Genomic DNA, 25,337 nt, shown 5'->3' on the forward strand with positions numbered 1-25,337 from the left:
TCTTCTCTTCAGCACTCAGCTCAGTCTTTCTCTCTAAAATCTTACAACATTTAGCCTCGTATCCAGTAGCATCCTTTTCTCTGAAATCAATGGGGTATTTATAGGAGTAGATCCTTGATTCTGGCCTTGTGGTCTCCACTTGATGGTTATGGTAATTCCGCAGATGGAGAGATATTATTCCTTCTATTATGCAATCAGACCATCAATTCTGTACAACCGTTAGTTGTACACATGTCGCAATCCTCCACTCTCGCGTTGCTCAGTTGCATCTTTCGATCATAGGTTTGCATATGGTGTTTGTTTTTATTACCGCATGTGGTCGAAGCATAGCTCTGGACTGACTGTCGCTTTGCGCCGTCACTTCGGTAATCATCTCTTCATGGTTGATCGACGGGCACAATTGTGACATAGATGTGTTGATTAGTTTCTCATGAGCCTTGAGCACAAGCGGTGACTTGGTCTCCTTACAAACAGAGTAAAGTTTGGGTTGTCTTCCATCTTTTTGGCGTTAATGGGTGTAATCGCAAAAATTTATAATTATTGTCATACTAGGCTAATTTTCATACAATTGGCGCATAATTACTAACTTTTGGCCGCAATATCTAGATAAGGTGGCATAAATAACTTGTATTTCTATAGGTTATCAATAATCGACATGCATGTGCTCTTTCTCCCATGTTTTAGCAGATTATTCACTCATTTTCTTATATATGGCGTGAAATAAGCTATCTGGACCATATAGGTTCAAGTGACTCTGGAAAATAGATAACAATAGGTTAAGTGTATATCAGTTGTGCAAAATTGCACATTAAAATTTAAATAATCTATAGTGCATAGCAATATGACATGTGCCAACGTCGTGAATCGATGAACACATATCTCCAATAAGCTAATAAATTTTCATTGGAGAAACTTGAATAAAGCATCAAGAATCTATAATTTACAAGTTCAGTTAATGAGTGAAAATAGTAAATAACAAGCATACAAACATAATGAAGATGTTAACTTACGTTGTTTTCAACCCAATAATTGTCACATGTTAGCTCACAGAAAACTCCTCCATCATGAAATTCGTCCTAAAGAGGACTTCATGACCCAGCTAATGAGAACCCATATTCATGTTGGTCAACTAGACCATGAACTTATTCATCACGTCCTTTAGAATAGCATGTGTCGAGTCATGGGGACGATTTCAGTCGAACATTGACTAGGCAGAATGGATTTAGTGGATGAAGGAGAGCAGTGGATATTGTAACGATGAGAAGGATGGGCTTGGTGGATGGTGGAGGGATGAGGTCACTGGATACCATGGAAGATGGAGGAATGGGGTCACTGGACTGCTTGAAGGGTAAAGGGATGAGGTCACTAGACTCAGTGGAAGTTGGAGGGATGAGATCAATATTCTCGGTGGATGGTGGAGAGATGGGGTCATAAGACTTATTGGAAGCGTTGGGATTGGTGTCCTAATTCTCCCGGAGTCTCGTAGTTTGTAAACTATACACATAGTTATGAATCAAATCAGAGTTATTTTATTTGGCATTTACACATATCCAATAAATAAAGCTCCATGGTTATTGTATGAAAACTTAAACATGTATATGATATATACAAGTGAATCGGTCTTAAGTGATAACCTAAATAGATTTATAGTATAAGGATTAAGGAGGAATACCTGATCCTAGTGACACTACGGATACGGCCCACTTTGTAGAGGTTTGCAAATGTTGTGAACTACTACAGATGGTAGATCCTGACCATTCATGTGGAGACATGCGAGTGGGGGGCCCTATACAAAGAGTTTTTATAAGACTGACCACGAGATGACTAGTCTCTTTATATAACGTCATTGATACTTGAGACTTACATCTCACCTAAATGACCATAGGTGACATGACCTAAATTTTGAGTGTTTTGGGAACTTCTTCCTTTGAGGGGAACTTCTTCCTTTGAGGGTGGTCCTTTGATTACTATGGGTGAGAGTGATAAGATTTCTAACTCAACATGCCTACCTTTTTGGGGATTTTTCTGATTTAGAAGCTGGGAACTTAGTTACACAATATGGAACTCACTCCTTACCCGAAGCAGGGGTAAGTAGATGAAGGAAATCGATCACGAGGATTTCCACGAGCAGTGGAAAGATAGTTCTAAATTACAATCATGTATGAACATTACAATTACAGTCAAAACCAGAAACATGCGGTTACAACATTCATTATAGAAATTACAGCATGATACAACAAAGAATCAAGGAGAAATTCTACGCATGTTGGTAAACTCATCGCCAATGCTCCATGATCATGAACGCTTGAACACAAAAACCTCGAATGCTCAAACAAAACGACCGCTACATAGCACATACACCGCACACTCGAACTTAGTGATCGCCTCGGTCACGAACACCCCAACTACACGAACGACCTCTACAAAACCTCGACGATGTCGAGTTGAGTATAACACCACCAAGAAGGCTACCTTGGTACTCTCGGTGTGAGAATCTAGAGGGTAGGCTCTGTGTGAACTTGGTTGGAGGTAGAAGAAGGAGGAATCAACAATTGTGTAAACGATTGAGCAAGTGGGAGAAGACTGAACCTATCGTATAGGTCGATGTCCAATCATTTAGCAAAAGCTAAGCGATAGTCTAGCAAAAGCTAAGTGATCGTTTAGCTCATCGCTTAGTTTCGTGTTTGTCGCTTACAAAACACTACACGATAGTTTACCTTAGTCAAGTTGTCGCTTAGTAAATCCTATTTACTTGATAACTTCTGTGAGATTCTTTTCCGAGAGAGAATTAACAAATTCAATTTTTTCAACATTACTAAAATTAGGAAAACAATTTTCCTTTTCTCTCACGGTTACCATGAAACCACCAATAACCTCCCACTCAATTGGTTATTAGAGAAAAAAATTTAATTATCCAATAATTAATATTATTATAAATATAAATGATAACCAACTTATCATACTATATTTATAACCTATTGTTTTAATATTTCATCTCATGAAACGTATAAACCATAGCTCTTTTTCTATTCCATGGTACTTAATATAAATTTTATTTACATTAATCCGCCACTAGATGTATCATATACACCAAATCGATTATATCATATATAATCAAATTACCTCTTGTCAATTTGATCATTTCAAATCAGCACCAAGAACTAATCCTCAACTGAATCCATTGAGCTACCAAGGGGACCTTATGAACCTGTAGCTCGAAACTCCAACGGTATGTGAATAACTGACTAAACTCTTTAATCACAGGATCTACCATCCATTAACTGCTAGATATTTCACTAAAGACCGACAGTTGAACTCTCCTTACCACAAATATATTATGTGTCCATCTTAACCAATCAATAGTGTGACAACCCTTCACAAATCGCTCGTAAGTACAACTCGACAAATAACTGTTATGTCCCTGTAGTTACATCTAACTCCTTAAGTACAACTGATCCCTCTAATGAACATACGTCATAGTTCTACTATGACCGAGTTCCTCTCTTCCAAAGAGAAGATGTGGTCACTATATTCAATCCCCAGAATCAGTCTTTAAGGGAGTAATCTCTCTACTTATCCCTACTTCGGAAAAGGAGTGGATTCCATCTTGTGGATTGAGTTCCCAGCTCCTAGATCAGACGAGTCCCTAAAAAGGTAGGCATGTTGAGTTGACAATCTGGCCACTCTCACCCATACTAATCAAAGGACCGCCCTCAAAGGCAGGAGTTTCTAAAACACTCAGGATTCGTGTACCTATGGTCGTTTAGGTGAGATGTAATCTCTAGTATCAACGGCGTTATATACAGAGTCTAGTCATCTCGTGGTTTGGTCTTATACAAACTCTTTGTATAGGACACCCCCGCTCACACGCCTCCACATGAATGGTCAGGATCTACCATCTGTAGTAGTTTACAACATTTGTAAACCTCTACAAAGTGAGCCGTACCCGTAGTGTTACCAGGATCAGGTATCCCACCTTAATCCTTATACTACAGACCTATTTAGGTTATCACCTAAGGCATGATCCACTTGTATATCACATATACATGCTTAAGTTCACATAAGATAACCAAGGAGCTTTATTTATTGAATATGAGTAAATGCCAGAATGAAATAACATTTATTTTACTCATCAAACAATCTGTATCATTACAAATAATAAGACTCCATGAGCATTAGGATACCAATCCCAGAAGTAGATAGATTGCTCCCTTAAAGGCTGATTCTGGGTCTTGAACATAGTGGCCACAACTTCCCTTTGGAAGAGAAGACTCAGTCATAGTAGGACTATGACTTATGTTCATTAGAGGGATCAGTGGTACTTAAGAAGTTAGATGTAACTACAGGGGCATAATGGTTGTTGGCCCAGCTGTACTTACGAGCAATCTGTGAAGGTTTATCGCATGGTTGATTGGTTGATATGGACACAAAATATATCTGTAGTAAGGAGACTACAACTGTCGGTCTTTAATCGAGTGTCTGGCAGTTATCAGATGGTGGATCCCCTAACTAAAGATTTAGTCAGTTATTCGTGTATCGTTGGAGCTTCAAGCTACAGGTCCATAAAGTTCCTTTGGTGGCTCAATGGATTCAAGTTGAGAATCAGTTCTTGGTGTTGATTTGAAATGTTCAAATTGACAAGAGGTAATTCGATTATATATGATATGATAGGTGTGATGTATGAGATACATCAAGTGGATGATTAATGTAAATGAGATTTACATTAAGTACCATGAAATAGAAAAATGACTATGGTTTATATGTTCCATGAGATAAAATATAAAAACTATAGGTTATAAATAAACTATGGTAAGTTGGTTATCATATATATTTATAATAATATTAATTATTGGATAATTATATCTTTTTCTTTAATAACCAATTGAGTGGGAGGTTACTGGTAGTTTCATGGTAACCGTGAGATAAAAGAAAAAATATTTTCCTAAATTTAGGAGAGTTTTTGCTAGAGTTGCTATTCTCGGCAAGTACTCACAGAAAGATTATCAAGTGAACAAGATTCACTAAACGACAGATGAAGAAAGACTAAACGATCGTGGAGTGACACGATATGATAGTTCACTCAATTGGTTGTCTTCTAAACGATCGCGGGGTTTTAGTTATACGATAGTTTGTCTTCTTCTAAACGATTGGGCATTCGTCTATACGATAGACTTTTGTCATCTCCCAGTTGCTCAATCGTTTACACGATTGTTATTCCTTTGGTCTCTTCCTCTAACCAAGTCCACACAAAGCCCACACTTCTAGATTCTCACATTGAGAATACCAAGGTAGCCATTGTGGTGGTGTCTTACTCAACTCGACTAAAGTCAAGGTTTTGGAGGTTGTTCGTTGAGTTTGAGTTTGCTGTTGATTGTGCTGTGTTATGGTCACTGTGTTCGAGCGTTCATATGTTGCAATCTTGGAGATTAAACGAGCGTTCATGATTAAGGGAGTTTGAAGCATGAGTCTTCAAAGGTATGATAATCTTTCTCTTGATCTTATTGAAAGCATGTTGTAATTTCGTATTGTGCATGACCGGTTAGTTTCCGTTTTTTTATTGTAATTGTGTATGTTCAAATACGAATGAAATTTGGAACGATCATTCCGCTGCTCATGAAAATCTTTCTCGTGAGACCGCTGCTCATGACTCTCATAGCCACTGAAGTGACTATGAGCATCCTCATCATGGTGTGATCTATGTGTCTCTGAGGAGCACGTCTCAGCATCAATGCGCTTGTATACGGGTCGCTCATCAACACTAGTGTCTTTATATTGTCTCTCCCTATTCGACATAATTAATGGTGTGGGTGTGATCCTTTTCTGTATAAAACAACAAAGAAGTTTTTAGTTATATGTGACATTCACCTTAAATTCGAGTAAATATTGATGTAATACACTAACCTCGCTTGACTCAAACACGTCTTGCTGCATTGATCTGGTCGACAATGAGTATGTACATTTCTACTTTAGGAATCGAGGTACGACATGTCTATTCAATCGGGTTGCAACCTTTCCGACAACTGTTGATATGATCTCATATTCCCACACCTACCATAATTCATAAACGATTATAGAACAAGAATAAATAGTAAGTGATATTGTAACTAAAATAAGTAGATCTCATATGGCCAATGAATGAATATTACCTGAAATGCATGAGGAAACCCTGGTAAGTTGTACTTTACAATGTAGTTCTTATTGTTCTTAGAACTTTTTTGTAGTTATCTGCCTTACCACTCAATCCTCTTTGTAGTCTAAGTAACATTCTCTCTCATAGCACGTTTCCCCAATCCATGGAATTGAAGTAATCCAAATCCTCCACGTCAATTAATAAGGTCTTGTCAACATTGTCCCTCCTCTTCTCCCTACCCATCATACCTTATTCAGTATAATAGACCAATGTCATCTTCATAGCATCCATATCGTTCTCAAATTCCATGTCCTTGTACACTCTCTAAGGTACCAATGTAAATGTCCCATGCAAAATCATTCTTGAAGTACCTACTATGCAGTGATCCAAGTGCTTCACCCCCTACTCACAACTACTCGATTAGGTGACAGCCAAAATTCCGTCATCAACAGGAAGTCTTCTTTGGTGAATGTTACAACCATACCAGTCAAATCCAAGGTCATTGCATCCTTCCTATCATCTACAACCTTCGTCAATAGAATGTAGTGGACCAATGGACTATTGAAGATAATGTCCATGTCCATGAATCATCTAAATATCGTCTTCTTAAAGAGGGCAAGCTGACTGGGAGTAAGCTTCTCTTACACTATCTTGTTAGCCATCCAATGTGAGAGGATACGCTGGTTGCTTGGCCTAGGAAATGATCTTGGGGACGAATCTTGAATTATCTAGCCATACTGCACAGAATAACAAAAAACATCAGAAAGTAAGCATTCTATTTAATACTCGATACTCAATGCACGATACTCGATTGCTCGATACTTGATACAAGATACATGCTATATAGTGTCCCTTATTTGCTACTTTATATGTGACTAGATGGTTGATTATTGAGCATTTCGTTTGATTTTCCACGTTCATGACTTATCCTACTCAAACCTTAAGTTCTAGACGGTCCAAAATACCAAAAAAAAAAAAAAATCAAAATCAAAATGAAAAAAATTCGAGCTCCAGCCAAGCATGCAAGATATGAAAACCGTATCAGTCGAGTATCGAGGAACATGCAAGTGCATGTCGAGGAACATGATGCCAAAAATATAACAAACAAAGAGACGAATGATGCTAAAATATAAACAAAGAGAAGAATGTTACCTAATGCAGAGAGAATCGAGAGAGTTTCAAGTGTAGAGATGCAGTCGTCGAGGGATATAAAATCAAAAGACGAGAAAGAATAGTCTGATAAACGAGTTGAAGTGGTGAAATAATGGACTTCAAACGAGGATTGAGTGACTAAAAGGATCGTGTGACATGCAAACGAGGATTGAGTGACGAGTCATCGAGGATCGAGTTGGTAGGCATGTGGAATGCATCTCAGAGATGAAGCGGTAAAATCACACGTGGATGACGTCAACAGAAAGCTACTTTTTGTTACTTTTTCTACTGATAGCACTTTTTATTTGGATCTCCTAAAGGAGGCCATCCATACAAAAAAGACACGAATATGAAATCGAATATATAAACAGATTAGAAATAACACTGTGAAAATGAATGGTAATTTAGCTCCCTCTTGCCAACAAGAGTACTATCAATCTCGAGGTTTGAGATTCGATTCCCCCACCTCACACTTTAACTATCTTTCAAAAAAAAGAAAAAGAAAAATTTAGCTCCCTGTCATCGAAGAAGAAGAAATGAACAAAATAAAATCGGCGCGCATCGGGACACACTCAACGAATCTTATCATACTCTGCAAAAATCGAAGTCAAATTAGTCGCCGACTACACTGAACGAATCATCAACAATCCATTTCCTTTTTCAATCGGAAAATCTTGCTCTACAAACAACAAACGGATGTTTTCTCTTCCCAGTTGCCTACCCTCATCCCAACTAAAGCAACACTCCCCCAATTCCCAATCCCAACCCCCAACTTCCCGCCGCGTCGCAGTGATCGGCGCCGGCGCCGGAGGTCTCGTCACTGCCCGGGAGCTCGGCCGAGAGGGCCACCATGTAGTCGTTTTCGAACGGAATAATCAAATCGGAGGGACCTGGGTATATTCGCCGGAAATTGAATCCGACCCACTTGGAATCGACCCAAATCGTACCAGGATCCATAGCAGCCTCTACAGATCTCTACGCACCAATCTCCCCAGAGAACTCATGGGGGTCCGCGATTACCCATTTGTTCCTCGAGAAGGAGAGGATCGAGATCCGAGGCGATTTCCAAGTCATCGAGAGGTTTTAAAGTATTTGGAAGATTTCGCAAATGAATTTGGGATTTGTGAATTGGTGAGGTTTGGAACTGAGGTGGTGTTTGCTGGTTTGGAGGAGCTTGGGAAATGGAGGGTTGAATTTAGATGTGCAAATGGGGCTGTTGATGATGACATTTTTGATGCTGTGGTTGTTTGTGTCGGGAATTATTCTCAACCTCGAGTGGCAGAGATTCCTGGTAAAAGAAAAGAAACATTCTTCTGTTCAATCCAGTTGTTTACTATTAGTTTATTTCTGGTTCAGGTAGTTTTGACCTCTCTTTAAATGAAAATGAAGGTTGAGGGAGGAAATAGAATTGGCATTCTACCTTTTTTCATCTAGGAATGAGAGTTCATTGGGATATAATCTGTCCATTAATTTCACTCCTTTCAGGCTTTGTATACATTGATTGTGTAAGAGCAAATTATGAGAATTATAAGGAAAAACCATTGATCCAATTCAACGAATTTCCGTTGTTTTCTTAAGACAACTCAATGTGTCATGAACAATTGTCTCCCAGACTACTAATTTGCGAATGCATTACTTCAATCATAGGACTCAACGAGCATCTAAGTAGTTGTATAGAAAAGAGAAAGAATTGGAGGAACAATTCTTCGTGTGTTTTTGTTTATCATTATTTTGTAAAACTGCTAAGGAAACCACATATTTATAGACTAGATCATTTTATCTTTTGAGAAAAAACATATTATTTCATTAAATGTTGTGATTTTACCAAAAAAATACGTCCTCCCTAAGAGTTCTGGTTTTCTAAATTTAAAAACAAATTAATTTTATACACATTTTCCAATAGATTGATCGTGTTCTTGCTTGTTTACTGTGATCTTTTTTGCACATAATATAAGGTTTCTTGTTTTGATTTTAGTGTTCTTTTGGTTATTGTACCTTTTTTACGTTATCTTGTCTGTCTATAGGAACACTTGACGTAATGGCAAGCTTGTGACAGGATTTTTATTTTTTCTCTCTCCAGGAATTAGGGATTGACTTGTGCATTATCTTATAATGATGAAAACATTCTTTTCAGGGATTGATGGATGGCCTGGGGTTCAAATACATAGTCACAATTATCGTGATCCCGAACCATTTCGGGGTAAGGTACATTCAGATTGCTCTGCTTCTATGTCAATATACATGACATTACTGATATTGTAGATCTTGGGGAGGGCCATATTTTCTGATTCTAAACCCAGTTGTATGCATTTTAATTTTTGTATTTCGATAAGTTTTTCCATTCATGTGATGAAACAACCGTGGATGATCTGAAAACTTATGTCATTGAGGTCTTATGGATATGGATATGTTGATACCAATATAAATAGAATTTGTTTAATTCCTTTGTTTCTTTTGGGATAGGTTGTTGTCTTGATAGGTTATTCTTCCAGTGGTACAGACATTTCTCAGGAGCTCATTGGGGTTGCCAAAGAAATTCATATTGCTTGGAGATCAGCTAAAACAGACCTTTTCGACACAGAATCAACTATTAGTAATGTGTCATTTCATCCAATGGTATAATTGAACATTGGATAGGATTTTATTTCTGAATGAGGTCTTTAAGGTCCTAATATTTACTTAAAAACTGCAGATTGAAAGTGTCCGTAACGATGGGACTGTGGTCTTTCAAGATGGGTCCGTCATTTTGGCTGATGTTATTCTGCATTGCACTGGGTATGCTATTGTGGACTGTTTTGAGCCTTGAATGTCGGTAAAATAAGATGATAGATATTAGATTAGACAACATGTTGATGGCAATCTTGTCATGAAGGGAATGAACAACAGGGCTTAAACTTCTAATGATTAGAGAACTGCTAAATACATTTCTGTAGGATTCCTTATCTACAAGTTCCGAAACTATGTTGTTGCAAATATCAAATAAATGAGAGTTCAATAATTAACCAGCATCTCTAAACAGGGGGAAAGGATAATGTTGAAGTAAAAAATAATTAAATTCACTGTAACCTATCAAGCTTCTGGGTTGATTTGTACTTTTATATGGTATAAGAACACAAGGTTCTATGTTCGAGCTTTAGTAATGTCATTATCTGTCCAATTAGTATTGATTTCCACTTGTTGGACCTTCTACTATCGTAACCTATCAGTTTCAACTTCTCTAATGTAGTAAAAACATAAAGTTGGTGGTTGAAAAACTGGAATCTCACTGAAACATTGCTTTGGTCATTGATCTTTACTTCTGAATTTATATTAAAAATCTGAAAGTAGTTATCATAAGAACCGCAGGTGGTTGACAGCATTTATATGCATGTTCTTGTTCAAGGTACAAATATCATTTCCCTTTTCTTGAAACCAATGGCATTGTTACGGTGGACGACAACCGTGTAGGACCTCTATACAAGCATGTCTTCCCCCCAGCATTGGCCCCAGGGCTTTCCTTTGTCGGGTTACCATTTAAGGCAAGTGTCCGATTGTGGTACGAACTTCGAATTTTGTTTATGGTTGGAATAAATTCTTGTGCTATAATTTGTACTGCAGGCTGTTCCTTTGCCTATGTTTGAGCTTCAAAGCAATTGGGTTGCTGGTGTTTTATCAAACAGGATTTCACTTCCATCGAAAGAGGAAATGTTGGCAGATGTTAAAACTTTTTATGCAGATCTTGAAGCTTTTGGCAAGCCCAAGCATCGGACCCACGAATTGGGTGATTATATGGTATGTTTTATGCTTAGTCACAACTCACAAGCCTGAATGATTATGTTGTGAGATTCTCATCAGCAAAATCACAAATTCTTGTGAACAAACATGCCCTTGAAAACTTGTTAGTCTAGATCCTACTTTCATTAAAAAGAATGGACAATAAAGGAAAATAATTAGTTTTGTCGAAATTGACTAAAACAACCACCTATCTGCATATAACCCAAGTGGTTTGTTAGTGTTAGAGCTCTAAACCAAGTGAACGTTGGTGGTAAAGGCGATGTTTGAAGATTTTGTGATCGAATCCCATGTTAAAAACTTGGGCACATTTGATTATCGCTTTGTTTTCTATTTAGTTCTTATTTGGGTAGATCAAGCTTACGAGCACTACTACCACTTGTATGATTATCTGTTTTTTTATATGTATTTTAAGAACATTTTCAAAATCTAGCCGTAGTCTTAAAATTTTTTAAAAAATGTATATAGTTTCAAAAACTTGATTTGTCATGTGCATAACTCTGTTTGTAGGGGAACAAATGTCTACCGAACTGATTACCTATATAATTAATATATCAAGGTTAAACTTTTGCTTATATTTCTTATGGATGTCATAATGCAGCCTGCCTACTGTAACTGGCTTGCGGCAACATGTGGTTGTCCTGCATATGAAGAATGGAGAAAGGAAATGTACATTACTACTCATATGAATAAGAGGGCCAATCTCGGGTCGTACCGTGATGATTGGCACGACGATGAGTTGATTCGTCAAGCTTATGAGGAATTTAGCAAGTATACTATAAATGAAAGAAGTCAAAACCACTCAAACTTGAATGTTTCATAAGATTGGAATATGTGGTAATGTTTATGTGTCGTTGATCCTCCCTCCTGGTTACAAAATTTGGATCTTTATTTGGAAATAAAAATGTAAATAATATCAACCTATTGAATTGCCCATTTTGGTTGTTTGTTAAAAATCATATTGTGCTTGAAAATATGAATAAAAAAAATCTCAAAAACTACCTCGAAATTGTTAGTCGAGCAAGCAACTTCGAGCTTTTCACTCAACATCTTTATATGTGAAATTCGATTTGTACTATGAAGTGACATTTTCTCCAATTTACTCCCATATTTGTTTGTTCACATCTTTTATATCGAGCAATTGCACAATGCTTTCTCAAATATTGAGAAGTCCTAAAAGGAGTTAGGGGAGTTTGAGTTGAATGGAGTTTTGAACTCTATTCTCTTTTCGAGCGGAAGAGTTCATGGGTTTCACAATTAAAAACTATCAATTTTATATTTTTAACTCCTTCCATTATAAATCAGATGATCCATAAAAAAGTTTGGACACAATCTTCTTCAACAAATTTAGAAATCTTTAGTTGATTAATACTATGTATGAATACAATCTTATTCAATAGATATAGAAATTACGAGTTAAAAAAAAAAAAAAAAAAACTATGGGATTGTTTAGAGTGCTGAGTTGAGATATGATGTTTGGAGTTCATATGTTTGTATTTGGGGTGCAGAGTTATGAGTTCAAATATTTGTTGAGTTCATATATCAAAGGTGGTTGTCGGAGTTGGTCATTCGAGTTTGTTGTTCGAAGGTGGTTGAGGGACCCCAAAATTGGTCGTCGGAGTTGGTTGCGTAAAGGTGGTTATCGGAGTAGGGTCAACGGAATTTGTCATCAAAGATGGTTGCCGGAGTCCAGAATTGGTTGTCATAGTTGGTTGTTGGAGTTGTCATCAGAGGTAGTTATTGGAGTTGTTCCCAGAGTGTGACAACGATAACTGTCGACAATGACCAATGGATGGAGCCATTGAAAACATTGGAAGAATTGAGAATATACCAACTCAACTCCACCAACATTTAAAGTTTGTAGATCAAACGTTGAGTTTGTATATTATACCAACTCAACTCATATTGGTGAACCAAACACCTCCTATGAGTGTCCACGAGATGATGTATAAGAAATTAGTCCTTTGGGCAATTTGTTTGAACAACACAAGTTGGATTAAAATAGAACACTAATCAAAATACGAGTAAAATATTATTCTGACATTAAGATGCTTACAGTAGAGTAAGAATTCGAAGCATGATTTACTTCTTTACTATTCTGTAGGACCTTATTGAATATTTGCTTAAAAAAATTGAATCTGAGTAAGATTTAAGTGCAGCATAGCAAGTTCTTTTAGTTATATTTTTATAGCTTATTTGTTTACATTCTAATTCTTTACTTTACAACAAACAGTTTTGTATCGTTTGAAGTTATAGTATCAATATAAGTTTAAAGTCCTTTTCATTCCGTTTTTTTTTCTTAAAAAAAACAAATTGTGTAATGACCCCAAATTTTGCGCTAGACTACGAAACCTGACCAAACTTTTATTCCCTAATCGAACTCATGTATAACAACGAAACTAGTCTAACCAAAGAGGCCAGCTACTCTATTTTACTCGAAAATAGAACAATTGCCTTTGTTGGCGGTCGAATCTAGTTTGTCTTAGGTTTCACCGCGAGTGCTTGATGGTCTTGATCTCTTGCCTTTCTCTCTCTAGTCTAGTCTTGATCCTATCCAAGCTGGCCTGCATAAGAGATCCTCGCATTGGTGTATTATCGAATCTATTGCACTATGATGCTTAAGTTAATATTAAGAGTGACCAATTCAACTAAGCATGAAAAGAAATGAAGTTGGTGAAATGCACCTAAAACGTGTGTTATTTGTCCTTGAATTAGGATAATTTTTATATGATTATAGTGGATTTGATGTTGTTTGCTAATGATTTTCAGGGTTATGTTCAAGATAGAGATTCAATGTCAAAACAAGCAAAAAAGAACCTAAATAACTCCAAGGAAGTGAAACCCGAGCCAAGCATTGAAATGAGGGAAGAAAAGTGGAGAAAAAGACCAAAGTTTTTGCCAAAAACAGGGCAGCGCCGCAGTGCTAATCTCGACGCATTTTCCGAAAACGAAGTATTGTTATAAGTAGTGACGTGCCATGAGATATCAAAGAGAGTTGTAGTGCTGAGTGAAAATATTGTGACACTAGGTGAAGCACTGCGATTGAGGGCAAGAGCGTCGCGACACAGTCTTGAAATACTGTGTGCTAGTGCTGAAAAAAGGAAAATTCTACAATTTTTTAAAAGTTTGCCTATTTAATCTAGGATTTTTGGCTAGTCACCACATCGAATTTTGGAATTTTTGAGGCTTCGAGAAAAGGTTTAGAGCAAAGTATGGAGTGTTCTTGATGCGTGGGTGATGAAGATTGTCTAAAGGCCAAATTCATCACAGGAATGCAATTGGAAGTCGGATAACTCTTCTTTCCCTTTTTTATTCTTGAATTATGTTATGTCTTTTGGTATTCTTGATATAGTTCTATCTATGGAAGCCATGTTAGGCTAAATTTCTCTTAGTTATAGGGGGATGAATTCTTAGATTTAATTATTGTACACTTTGCTTCTTCAATGATAGTTTGTATTTACGCTTTCTAGCATGACCATTATTAATACTTTTGAATGTTCGATCAATATTTGAATGATTCCATGATTTAAATCTTCTTTTAGCAAGTCTAGTTTAGATTAGATCATACACATTAGACTATCTGTTGAACACACAAAAAGTAGTCTGATAATGGTAGAGATAGATAATTGATGAAGAATCTTAGTGCCATGCTTATCAATTTGGTTTCAAGAATTTAGTTATTATTTACCTCCTATTTGGAACCACGAGATTTTGAAGGATTTCAAATCAAAATGGATTTGTAATCATTTCTTGGAATGAATAAAAAAACATGGAGTTTAAAATTCAAAATGATTTGAAATTTTATTTGATCCAAAAATTGTCCAACTAAAATAGATCGAATTTGGCAAGATTTCGAATTAAAATTGGCCTAATTCCAAATTACCCTTTTTTGAAATAAAGAATAGCTAAAGAAAAACAAAGGGAAAAAAAATCTTTGATCATCAAGATCTGTGAAGCACAGACATGAATATAGATACGATAGAATACGATGATACGCCAACTTCTAAAAAAACTAGGATACTGATACGTTGAAGATGTATTTTATTATTTAGTACAAAATACAATACAAACATAGAAATACAATATAAAGATATGTTTTATTACTTAGTACAAAATAGAATACAAACACAGAAATACAATATAAAGATATGTTTTATTACTTAGTACAAAATAGAATACAAATACAAAAATACAATATAAAAAAGATCTAAGAGGTTGAAATAAAATAGTCAATAAAATATAATAGAAAAATGACTGAGAAAAAGAAGAAGTATGAAAATAAATGAAGAACTTCGTTGAATTGTCAAAGATATTCAAGTGGATTATATTTTGGTAGACTTTGTGGGAACTCAAGTATGAAATGAAGATTAGAAGATTGTATGGTTTGGTGTTTTTTTTTTTTTTTTAAGTGTTGGACTCAGTGAGATTAGTTGAGTTGCTTATCTTTTTGTTAAAAAAAAAAAGTAATCTTAAAAAATAAATATGTCAAATCGCATGTTAGATACATCTCTGAAAAATATCTAGAAGTATCGATATCTGATACATGTTTGATACAGATTTTTTGCCTCACATGAAATCTATGTGCTTCAGATGTCATGATAGACCTCGAGATGAAAGTATCGTGGCTAAATGAAACTTGGGGTGTGAGATTGTAGTAGAGAGTGGGAGAAAGAAGATGATTGTATGGGCATGCCAACGGCCGACAATTGCAACGATGAAGATCAAGAGAGAAGAAAGAAATCAAAGATAGTGATGGTATGGGTATGGTTGGGTGGAAATTATGAAAAATAGCACATTTAGATTTTCACCTTACAAAACTACCACGCTTTTTGAAAACTCGTAAAAATAGTTTTTCTTAGTCTATTTTGGGGGAGATCGACCACTGAGAATTAGTTAAAAAAATAATTTTTTTCAACTTATCGATTGTTTTGAGTCTTCTCGGTACATCTCGCCTAATTATACATTGAAATTTGCTATTTTTTTTGTAATCTTCCCAAATCTTATACTATTTTCAAATTCTCCAAATTCAGCTATGTTTACTAAATATTATATCAAATTATTATTAATTTTTCAAAAGTCTTTAGCATAATTTATGTTTTCACAATTTTATGGATTTCTAAAATTCCAAATGCTTTTTCCAATTATTAAATTAGATTTTTCAAATTGATTCAACATTTTTAAATTTTAGGAAAGATCAATTTTTCGAAAAATTGGGTAAGATTTTGGATATATATAGAATCTCGGTATTAATCCTACCCGAGATTCCATCGAGAAAATTAAAATATATGAATTTCGGTATTAATTATGCTCGAAATTTCGCTGAGAAAACTCAAATATATAGAATATCGGTATTACTTTGCCCAAGATTAGCACCGAGATGCACATAATCTTGGTGTATAATATGGTGAGATGTACCGAAAAAACCTCAAACAATCCATAAGTTGGAAAAAGTTTATTTTTTTAACTAAAATCTCGCGGTCGATCTCGTTCGAGATGGATCAAGAAAAATTGTTTTTACGAGTTTTGAAAAAAGATGCTAATTTTGTATGGTAAAAACTTAAACATCCTATTTCTGACCATTTCTAAGTGAAATTGAAAAATCAAATATGACGAGATTGGCTACCCCATATCGTAACAATAAATTTTATTTTATTTATTAACTTAGATTTTCTTGAATTTTATTAAGTTTCAAATTAAATTAAGATTTTCTATTCATTTTCATCTATTAAAATTTAGGAAGTTTAAATTATTTCCCACAAATTCTCGATAAATTATTTCCCACAAATTCTCGATGTCAAACAATGTGTTTAGAATAACAATTAAATGCATTTCCAAGTTTTAGATTTACAAATTATTTATATTTTTAATTAAATATCTTATGATTATTAATATAATTCTTTGCAAAATTATGAAAGTAAAAAAAGTAAAATATCATACTTTTCATTTCTGGTGGGTATCCAAACAAAAAAAATTTAATTTTAATGATTTCAAATAAATTTAGTTCCAAACACAAATAAGAATTTAAAATCAATTCATTCCTTTAAAATGGTGGAACTTAAAATCTTTTTGGTTGAAATTCTGACGTCAAATAGAGCATTAAGTAGGATTATTTACAAAAATTCAATCCGAATGAAAGATAGATGTTGTGTTAATTATTTCAAGAGTTAAAAGCAATTAATAATGCCTTTGATAAAATCAACTTGTTCCTATCGAAATCCGTCCCTTAAATAAAATTGAACGATCTCTGAATAGTAAAAAGAATAATCAATCTGATTCCTTGAGAACGATATTCGATCAAGACCATTTTAACTATATTATTACTAAACAAATGTGTTTGCCCGATATTAAGTTTTTGGCGCCATTATCGAGGAATTGCCTTTTGATTTTCTTTTAATATTTATGAGAGTTGACTAATCTTAATTTAGGATGTACATTAGTTTATTTTTGCTTTTATTTTTACTTTCTTGTTTATGTTTGATTTTTAGTTTTTAAGTCTTTTCTTGGTTGATTGATAGTGGTGTTTTCATATCTTGTCTTATTATAATTTTGAGTCGCTTATGGAGGGGTTTCGACCCAACGTAGGTCCAAAACCACTACCACGACCCTTCAATCCTAACTCCTACCCATTGAGTTATTCTTCCTATGAATATGAGAGTTACAATTCAACTCTGGTAGAGGAGAAACTTTCCCTAGAAGATGTATTAAAAGTATATCTCTTAGAATATAAGTTGGAGAGTTTCTTTAGAGAAGAGAGAGAGAGGTTGGGTAGGATAGAATCTAAGTGGTAGAGAATGAGATTTCTTTGAACTGCATGAGTATCTTTCATGATAGTTGGTAATGTTATACTAAGGAGAAGAAACAATTGTATTTGCCTACTTAAAAAAAATTGTGTACAAAAAATTGAGTGGAATAACATATTATCATTAAAAGAAGAGTTGAGAAAAATATAGACTTGTGATATGTATGCATGGATAGGAGTAAAAAGAGCTAGTTACCTTTGTTGTGATAATGATTTCCATATTTAATCACTTTTATTATTTTATTATTATTATTATTATTATTATTATTTTGCAAAGATATTGTAATTAAAATGTAGGGTGGGGGAATCGAACCTCAGACCACAATATTGAAAATATGAATACTATGCCAGTTAAGCTATGATCTTGTTAGCTAATCACTTTTATTGCTTTCTTAGATTAGTTTAATTTTTTTTTTTTTTTATCAAAATCGGTCCCCTGAATAAAATTGGAACAAACTCTGAATAGTTAAAAGAACAATCAATTTGATTCCCCAAGGACGATACTCGGCCAAGGCTATTTTAACTATATTATTACTCGATGCGTGTGCTTGTGCGATATCAGTTAGCTCCCTCTTAGGGATCACATCCCCTTCAGGGTGGTTGAATGAGGTCATTTATAAGTCAATCCCTTGACACATGTCCATGGTTGCGTGAGATGGTAGTGGCGTTAGGGACAATTTTGACGCTCGAGGTTGGAGGGTGACAGTCCGACCTAGACTTGTTTATTTCTCGATTAGTATATATTTAGTGGCTTGATTAGTCATCCAAATTCTGAGGCACTAATATTTTCCTTTTTGAGACGTGCACTGCCCTATGTTATTTATCGATAACCTTTTAGCTTGGACCCACATACAGGCGTTGGACCTTGCTTTAGACGACTCTCAACAACCTTCGACATGAAAAATGTGAACTAAAGAATTAAGCAATCAAACCCCATAACATAAGAAAGAACATTCAAGCTTAATAATCCTTCAACAACAATCAAACTTCCAAAATAGTTTGACAACTTCAACACAAATTTCTAATTTGATATACTATAACACTACAACCATAGCAAAAAGTAATAATTAAATAAGAACCAAAAAATAGAAAATGAGAAAACGAGAAACGGAAACGTTATCAAACGAACCCTAAACTAATCCAATAGAAGCAACTAAACTAATTCGAAACTAAATAACAAAATTAAATAACCGCTCAATGATCAGTCTTTCTCATGTCTCCTTTTCAACATCATCATGATCATCAAACTCATTATTACCTTAAAAAGTTGTTGGTGGATTAGTACACAACACATGCTAATAAGTAGCTCGCACAAAAAAAGCCATCAAACAACATACACAAAGCATACATCTTGCTAAACACAATAATATTAGACCAACTCATTTTCAAAGAAAATAAACAATGGCCCTAACATACTAAACAAATGAATTGGCATCCCATGATAGATTTATAAGTATATGTTTCCCTACAATCAAATAGACACACTAAACTCAAAGTTTCAGAATTGAAATTGAAAGTATATTTAAAAGATCAAATAGACATTAAACTTAAACTCCATTGACTAAAAGTGTTTTTTGCCCTAAAATCTATAAATAATCTAGGTCTGATTGATTTAAAACTAACGAATCAAGATATATAGATTTAAAATACTCCAGCATCAACTTTATAAATGGAGAATTACTCCCTTCCCACATGGGATAATCGTATAAATAACCCATAATATTGGGCTAATACTAAATTTAGTTTCCTTTGTAAAATTTAAGATTTTTTCCCTTCTGCTTAGTTATGTCATATTCAAGAAATTATCTAAACGAAACATCGTGCATGCAGCTTTGGCCGATCTCATCTCTCACTTCTTTCCGTCCTCTCTCTCACTATTGATATTTTCTACCTCACTTTCGTCTCCTCTTTCTTTCAATCTCATCTCTCTCTCACTTTCTCAACCACGCATTAGAGTCACAAACCCTCTATAATGCTTGCCTACAGTCTGACAACCTCTCTATTGAAAATATGGTTGGCGACAAAGGAGAAAATTAGGAAGAGGAAGAGGGCAAAAAAGGATTGCGCATATTTTGGTAACATTTCCTTCTTCTTTCGATGCTCTTCTTCTTCGGCGTGACAACCTTCGAAAAAACCATACATTAACTCCGACAAGTCCACATGATCAGCTCGGATCGTCTTCCTCTTTTCACCCTCTATTCAGTTTAAATTGTAGAGTGAGAGTAAAAGAATGAGACCATGAGAAAAAGGGAGAAATAAGAGAAATTTGTTAGAAGAAATGAGCAGAAGTAAGAAAGTGAGAGAGCCATTCAGCCTACGGACAATTTCTTTAGGTTAATTTCACCCAATTTTGATGTCATCACAGAGTGAAAAAAAAAAAAAAAAAAAACCACCATTTAAAAAGTGAGATAAATCTTAGGAAAATTTCATAAAATGGCCCAAATCTAAAAAACTTTTCTATGAATGATCTCTACCTAAAAACTTATCCATGACTGACCTTTAGGGTTGGCAACGGGGCGCGGGGCAGAGCGAGGGTGGACGGGGACGGAGACAGGGATTCCCCACTAGGGGAAATGGGTCCCTGCGAGGACCCACGCCCTTTTTTTTTTGTAATATATATAATTATATATAATTATATAAAAATTTGTAAAATTAATATATATTTATATGATATAATATAATTATATATTATATATATATTTATTTGTAAAAGTCAAAATATATATATATTTGTTTGTAAAAGTCAATATATATATATTGAAGGAATGGTGAAGTTCAAATGCAGAAGTGAGATCGTCCCAATTTTAATTTTCACAGAATTGAAGTTTACAAAACAATAAATATTATGCATTACTAAAAAATTATAGCATGCAATAAAGGAAGAGGAAGAGTTTTGATCAACTTCCCTTGAAGCCAAAACCTTCTTCATGAAAGCCTCCTCTTCGGTCACTATCAATGACGAATCAAAAGGTCGTCAACGAGGTCACCACCACAAAAGCAACCTCTGTATTATCTGGGGAAGAAAATTTTCAGGAGTGTATGGGCTCTAAGTTTTGGGATAGGGAGAATAGTAATTTAAGAGAAGAAAATTCTCCTGAGAGATTTTTCATATCAAAATTTTTCTAAGAGAGAACTCTATTAAAAACAATGAAGAAGCGTTAGAACTCTCACACCCACTAGTACGATCACATTGAGAGAAAAGAGGGAGTTGTCCTCTTCAATTAATTTTCAAAACAAAATTAATTAATTTAATAAATAAAAATAAGTTAATAAATTATTAATAACCACCATATCATATAGTATATATTAAACTATATGTTATATCAAACATAACACATAATCTATAGTTTTTATAGGGAAATTATTTCAAATAGTAAAACTATTGAAAATATTTACAAGATATAGAAACATTTTAGAACTATCGATGATAGACGCTAATAGACTTCTATCTGTGTCTATCAATATCACTGATAGATACTGATAGAAGTCTATCAGTGTCTATCAGCGTCTATCATTGATAGTTCTAAAATTTTGCTATATTTTGTAAATATTTTGGTTTATTTTTCTATATTTAAAAACAACTCGTTTTTATATTGTATCAAATACAATATAACCTATACTTTGTTTCTCTTTCAATAATGCATGATATTTAATATAAATCACATTTATACTAAATTTAATTATATGAATCTCATCCATATAATTAATATTAGAATCATATTCAAATATTTAGTTCCTCTCAAATAAACTTTATATTATAATGTATCAAATACATTATATTAATTATATCATAAATAACTAAGTTAAATTAATTATATCACATATAATTAATTTCCTCAATTAATTTGAACAATTCAAATTAATCCAAAATTAATTCTCAATAATCCTTGTTGAGCTGCAGAGGCAATCTTATGGATCTGTAGATTGAAGCTTCAATGGTTTTTGAATAATTAATTAAAATCTTTTAATTAAAATATTCAACATCTATTAACTGTCAGTCGTGATGACCCTTCACAAATTGCTCGTAAGTACAGTTGAGCCAAAATTACTATTTTGCCCCTATAGTTACATTTAACTCCTTAAGTACCACTGATCCCTCTAATGAACAATAAGTCAAAGTCCAACTATGACCGAACCCTTCGGGCCAAGAGAGAATGTGGTGCCACATTGTTCAAGCCTCGAAATCAACCCCTAATGGAGCAATTTATCTACTTATCTCAACATTAGGGAATGAGTGAATTTCATCTTGTGTAGATGTGTTCCAAGCTCCCCAATCAGACAAATCCTAGAATGGTAGGCTTATTGAGTCGACGATCTGGCCACTCTCACCCATACAAATCAAAGCATCGCCTTCATAGGCAGGAGTTCACAACTCACTTAGGATTCAGGTCATGTCATCTATAGTCATCCTAGTGAAATGTAAGTCTCTACTATTAACGGCGTTGTATAAAGAGACTATTCATTTCGTGGTCTGATCTTATACAAACCCTTTTCTATAGAACACCCCCGATCACATGTCTATATATGAATTATCAAGATCAGATCATTTATAGCATTACAGCAATTGTATCATCTACAAAGCGGGTCGTATTCGTAGCGTCACCAGGATAAGATATCTAGCCTTATCCATCTACTATAGATCATTTAGGTTATCACTTAAACATGATCCACCTATATGTCTCTACATATATGTTAAGCTACATAAGATAACCTTGGATGTAAGTTTATTAGTTTTGTGGATTAATGCTACAAAATCTCAATTAAAATATCACATATTTTATTAAATAAATAAATTGTTTGTACATTACAATTATAAACATTGATATACTATCGATGTAATCACACCATTCTCATGAATCCAAGGGCGTCCCATAGCAGTTTGTAGGTGGTCTTTGAGTCTATCACATTAAACAGCGTGTCAGCCTTCAAATCGCCAATGAGGAGCTCCAAGCGTATCATGCCTATCGCCCTTTTGGCTGCCTTGATTAAAACCTTAAATTACTAATTTACTGTTTGATAGCTCCTCCATGAATATGCCTAACTGTTTCATAGTCGTCTTAGGCATTATATTGACGGCAGATCAATGGAGGACTTTCAGAATCAATGGAGGACTTTTAGGAGATGTTGGCGGATTTCGAGCAGTCGGACGAGTCGCTTGGTGCCTATTTGTAATGGAAAGCTTTTTGGATATGTTACTAGATTTGGGCCAGTCGGGATGAGCCGCTTGGTACCCAAGGATAATGGAGGACTTTTAGAAGATGTTACTGGATTTGGGACTCAGTTATAATCCTCGGTTTCACCCTCATCCCTAGTCAAACTAGGGATTCCTTGCCCTGACCAACCCTACTGACCTTTTGTCCATGTGAAATACCAAATTTGTCCCAAATTTATAAAACACCTCAAACCGTGCCACATTTCTCCTTCCTTCAACGATTTCTTCATCTTTTCATTTAGTATGTATTCAATGCTACACTAACATTCCACCAATGCATTTATTCCTAACTATTATCTACCAATAGCATTGAATAAAATTGATATCAAGAATGGAAGGTCACTCTCACTTATGCATTTTCCTTCAAACTCACCACAAAGTTGTCACATTGTTCTCTCAGAGTTTCAGTACAATATCCTCATTGTCACGCTTTCATCTTTGTTCATTTCATTTTTTGGGTATAGAGCAAGATTCGTTCATCAGATTTAGAAACGGAGAGAATGTAAGTGATATTCTACAGTATTTCTTATCCCCCAGATCGTTTAGTATTGAATGAATGATCGTATAACTATATATAGACGATTGTTCATTATGATATAAACGCTCATTTAGTATTATATAAACGACTGTTCAGTATTATATAAACGATCGTTCAGTATTATATATACGATCATTCATTATTATATAAATGATCGTTTAGTATTATATAAACGGTCTTTTATATACTACTTCATGATCGTGTAGTATTATATAAACGATCGTGTATATAATACTGAACGATCGTTTAGTAGTATATACACGACCGCGTATACAATTCTAAGTGAACACTTATAAATAGCTAGCCAATCGCTTATCAGTTACTAGACGATTTCTTAAAATCTGATTGGTATTGCTTAAAATTTTCTAATCTGATTCCAGATCAATGACGCTACTTCACATCTTTGTACGATTTTGTGGGGAATGGGACCAGTAGGGAAGCAATTATGTTAGAGGTCATATGAAAGGTCTGAAGGTCAGAAACGACATAACGGTTAGTGAATTAGTGAATATTATGCACCAACGATTGAATATCGATCCAAATATGTTTGATATACATATCGAATGTTGCTACAATCTATTGGTCCCAACTCTCCCAATTGACATAGTCGATAATGAAAATCTTAGCTTCTTTTTAGAAGGCAGTGATGATCCCAGGTGCTATTATTTGTATTAGTTACACCTCGCGAAAGTCATGGAGTACACACCGAGAATATGTACCATCAGTGAAATAACAAACCAACCCATTCCAACTAGTCAAAACTTTGGATATGCAACCATTCTAACACATAATATTTCCACCATGTCTTCAATGGATGATCATACACTAGAAGAAATTCGGGCTTTAATGTCGGTTGGCCACCGACATTAAAGATAGTGTTATTAAAGCCCTTTAATGTCAATTGCCCACCGAAATTCGGGCTTCAATAACACCAATAACACAGCCTTCAATATCGATTGCAATCGACATTGAAGGTCTTTATTGTTGGTTGCAACCGACATTAAAGATCTTTAGTGATTAAAGTCTGTTGATTGCAACCGACATTAAAGCCTTTTTTTTTAATTCTTAACTGACATTGAAGCCCGAATCTGTCCGTTTTATCAATTATTGTCCACTTTTTAAAGTTCCCTTGCCAAATCCATTTTTCGGTAAAAAAGTATAACATGACACATCATCATCGAACGCTATGGCTATGACATATTATTCATGTATGGATTGTAAATATATTACATTTAATCTGCAAATTCTGCTATAGAATTATAATTTAAAAGACGTACAATAATTCAGGCTTTGAAAACACAAATTACAAGTAATACAAAGATTATGATTTTACAAACATTATGAGTTTACTGTCCCTCTCCACTTGATAAGTATGGATCCCTTCATAATTCTTCTTGAACAGACCTCCCAGCTTCAGCAGTGTCTAGTTATAGGCATCTTTGTCTGACCACTGTTGTTCAAAGGATCACAAACAATAAAGGTTTAGGTGTAAGCGTAACACATGCAACGAAAGACTGTATCCATTCAAATATATATATATATATATAAAAAAAAAAGGGATAAAATGTTTGAGACTTTACCCTTAGAAACTCTACAACTTTTGCCAGCTAACTACTGCTGCTCGAATGTATTTTGGTTTCCATGCCAAGAGAAAACAGAAGAGTCGGATTGCAGGACAAAACACTCAATAGAGTTCAGTGAGGTTGCAACCTAGATAATCATAAGTTGAGACGTT

The 25,337-nt window shown here is 34.7% G+C and overlaps 1 protein-coding gene across 1 annotated transcript; it reads left to right on the forward strand.

The window, feature by feature from the left end:
- Positions 1-7,676: 7,676 nt before the first annotated feature.
- Positions 7,677-12,062, forward strand: LOC120069230 (flavin-containing monooxygenase FMO GS-OX-like 3). The gene is made up of 7 exons (XM_039020938.2): positions 7,677-8,573; positions 9,417-9,487; positions 9,746-9,898; positions 9,975-10,057; positions 10,665-10,800; positions 10,880-11,053; positions 11,655-12,062. Exons 1-7 carry the CDS (start codon positions 7,979-7,981, stop codon positions 11,874-11,876), a joined length of 1,434 nt encoding a protein of 477 aa, XP_038876866.1. The 5' UTR covers positions 7,677-7,978; the 3' UTR covers positions 11,877-12,062.
- Positions 12,063-25,337: the final 13,275 nt, after the last annotated feature.

Source organism: Benincasa hispida, chromosome 11, assembly GCF_027475165.1.
Source record: "Benincasa hispida cultivar pf3 chromosome 11, pf3_genome.v1.1, whole genome shotgun sequence".
In the NCBI taxonomy this organism is placed as follows: domain Eukaryota; kingdom Viridiplantae; phylum Streptophyta; class Magnoliopsida; order Cucurbitales; family Cucurbitaceae; genus Benincasa; species Benincasa hispida.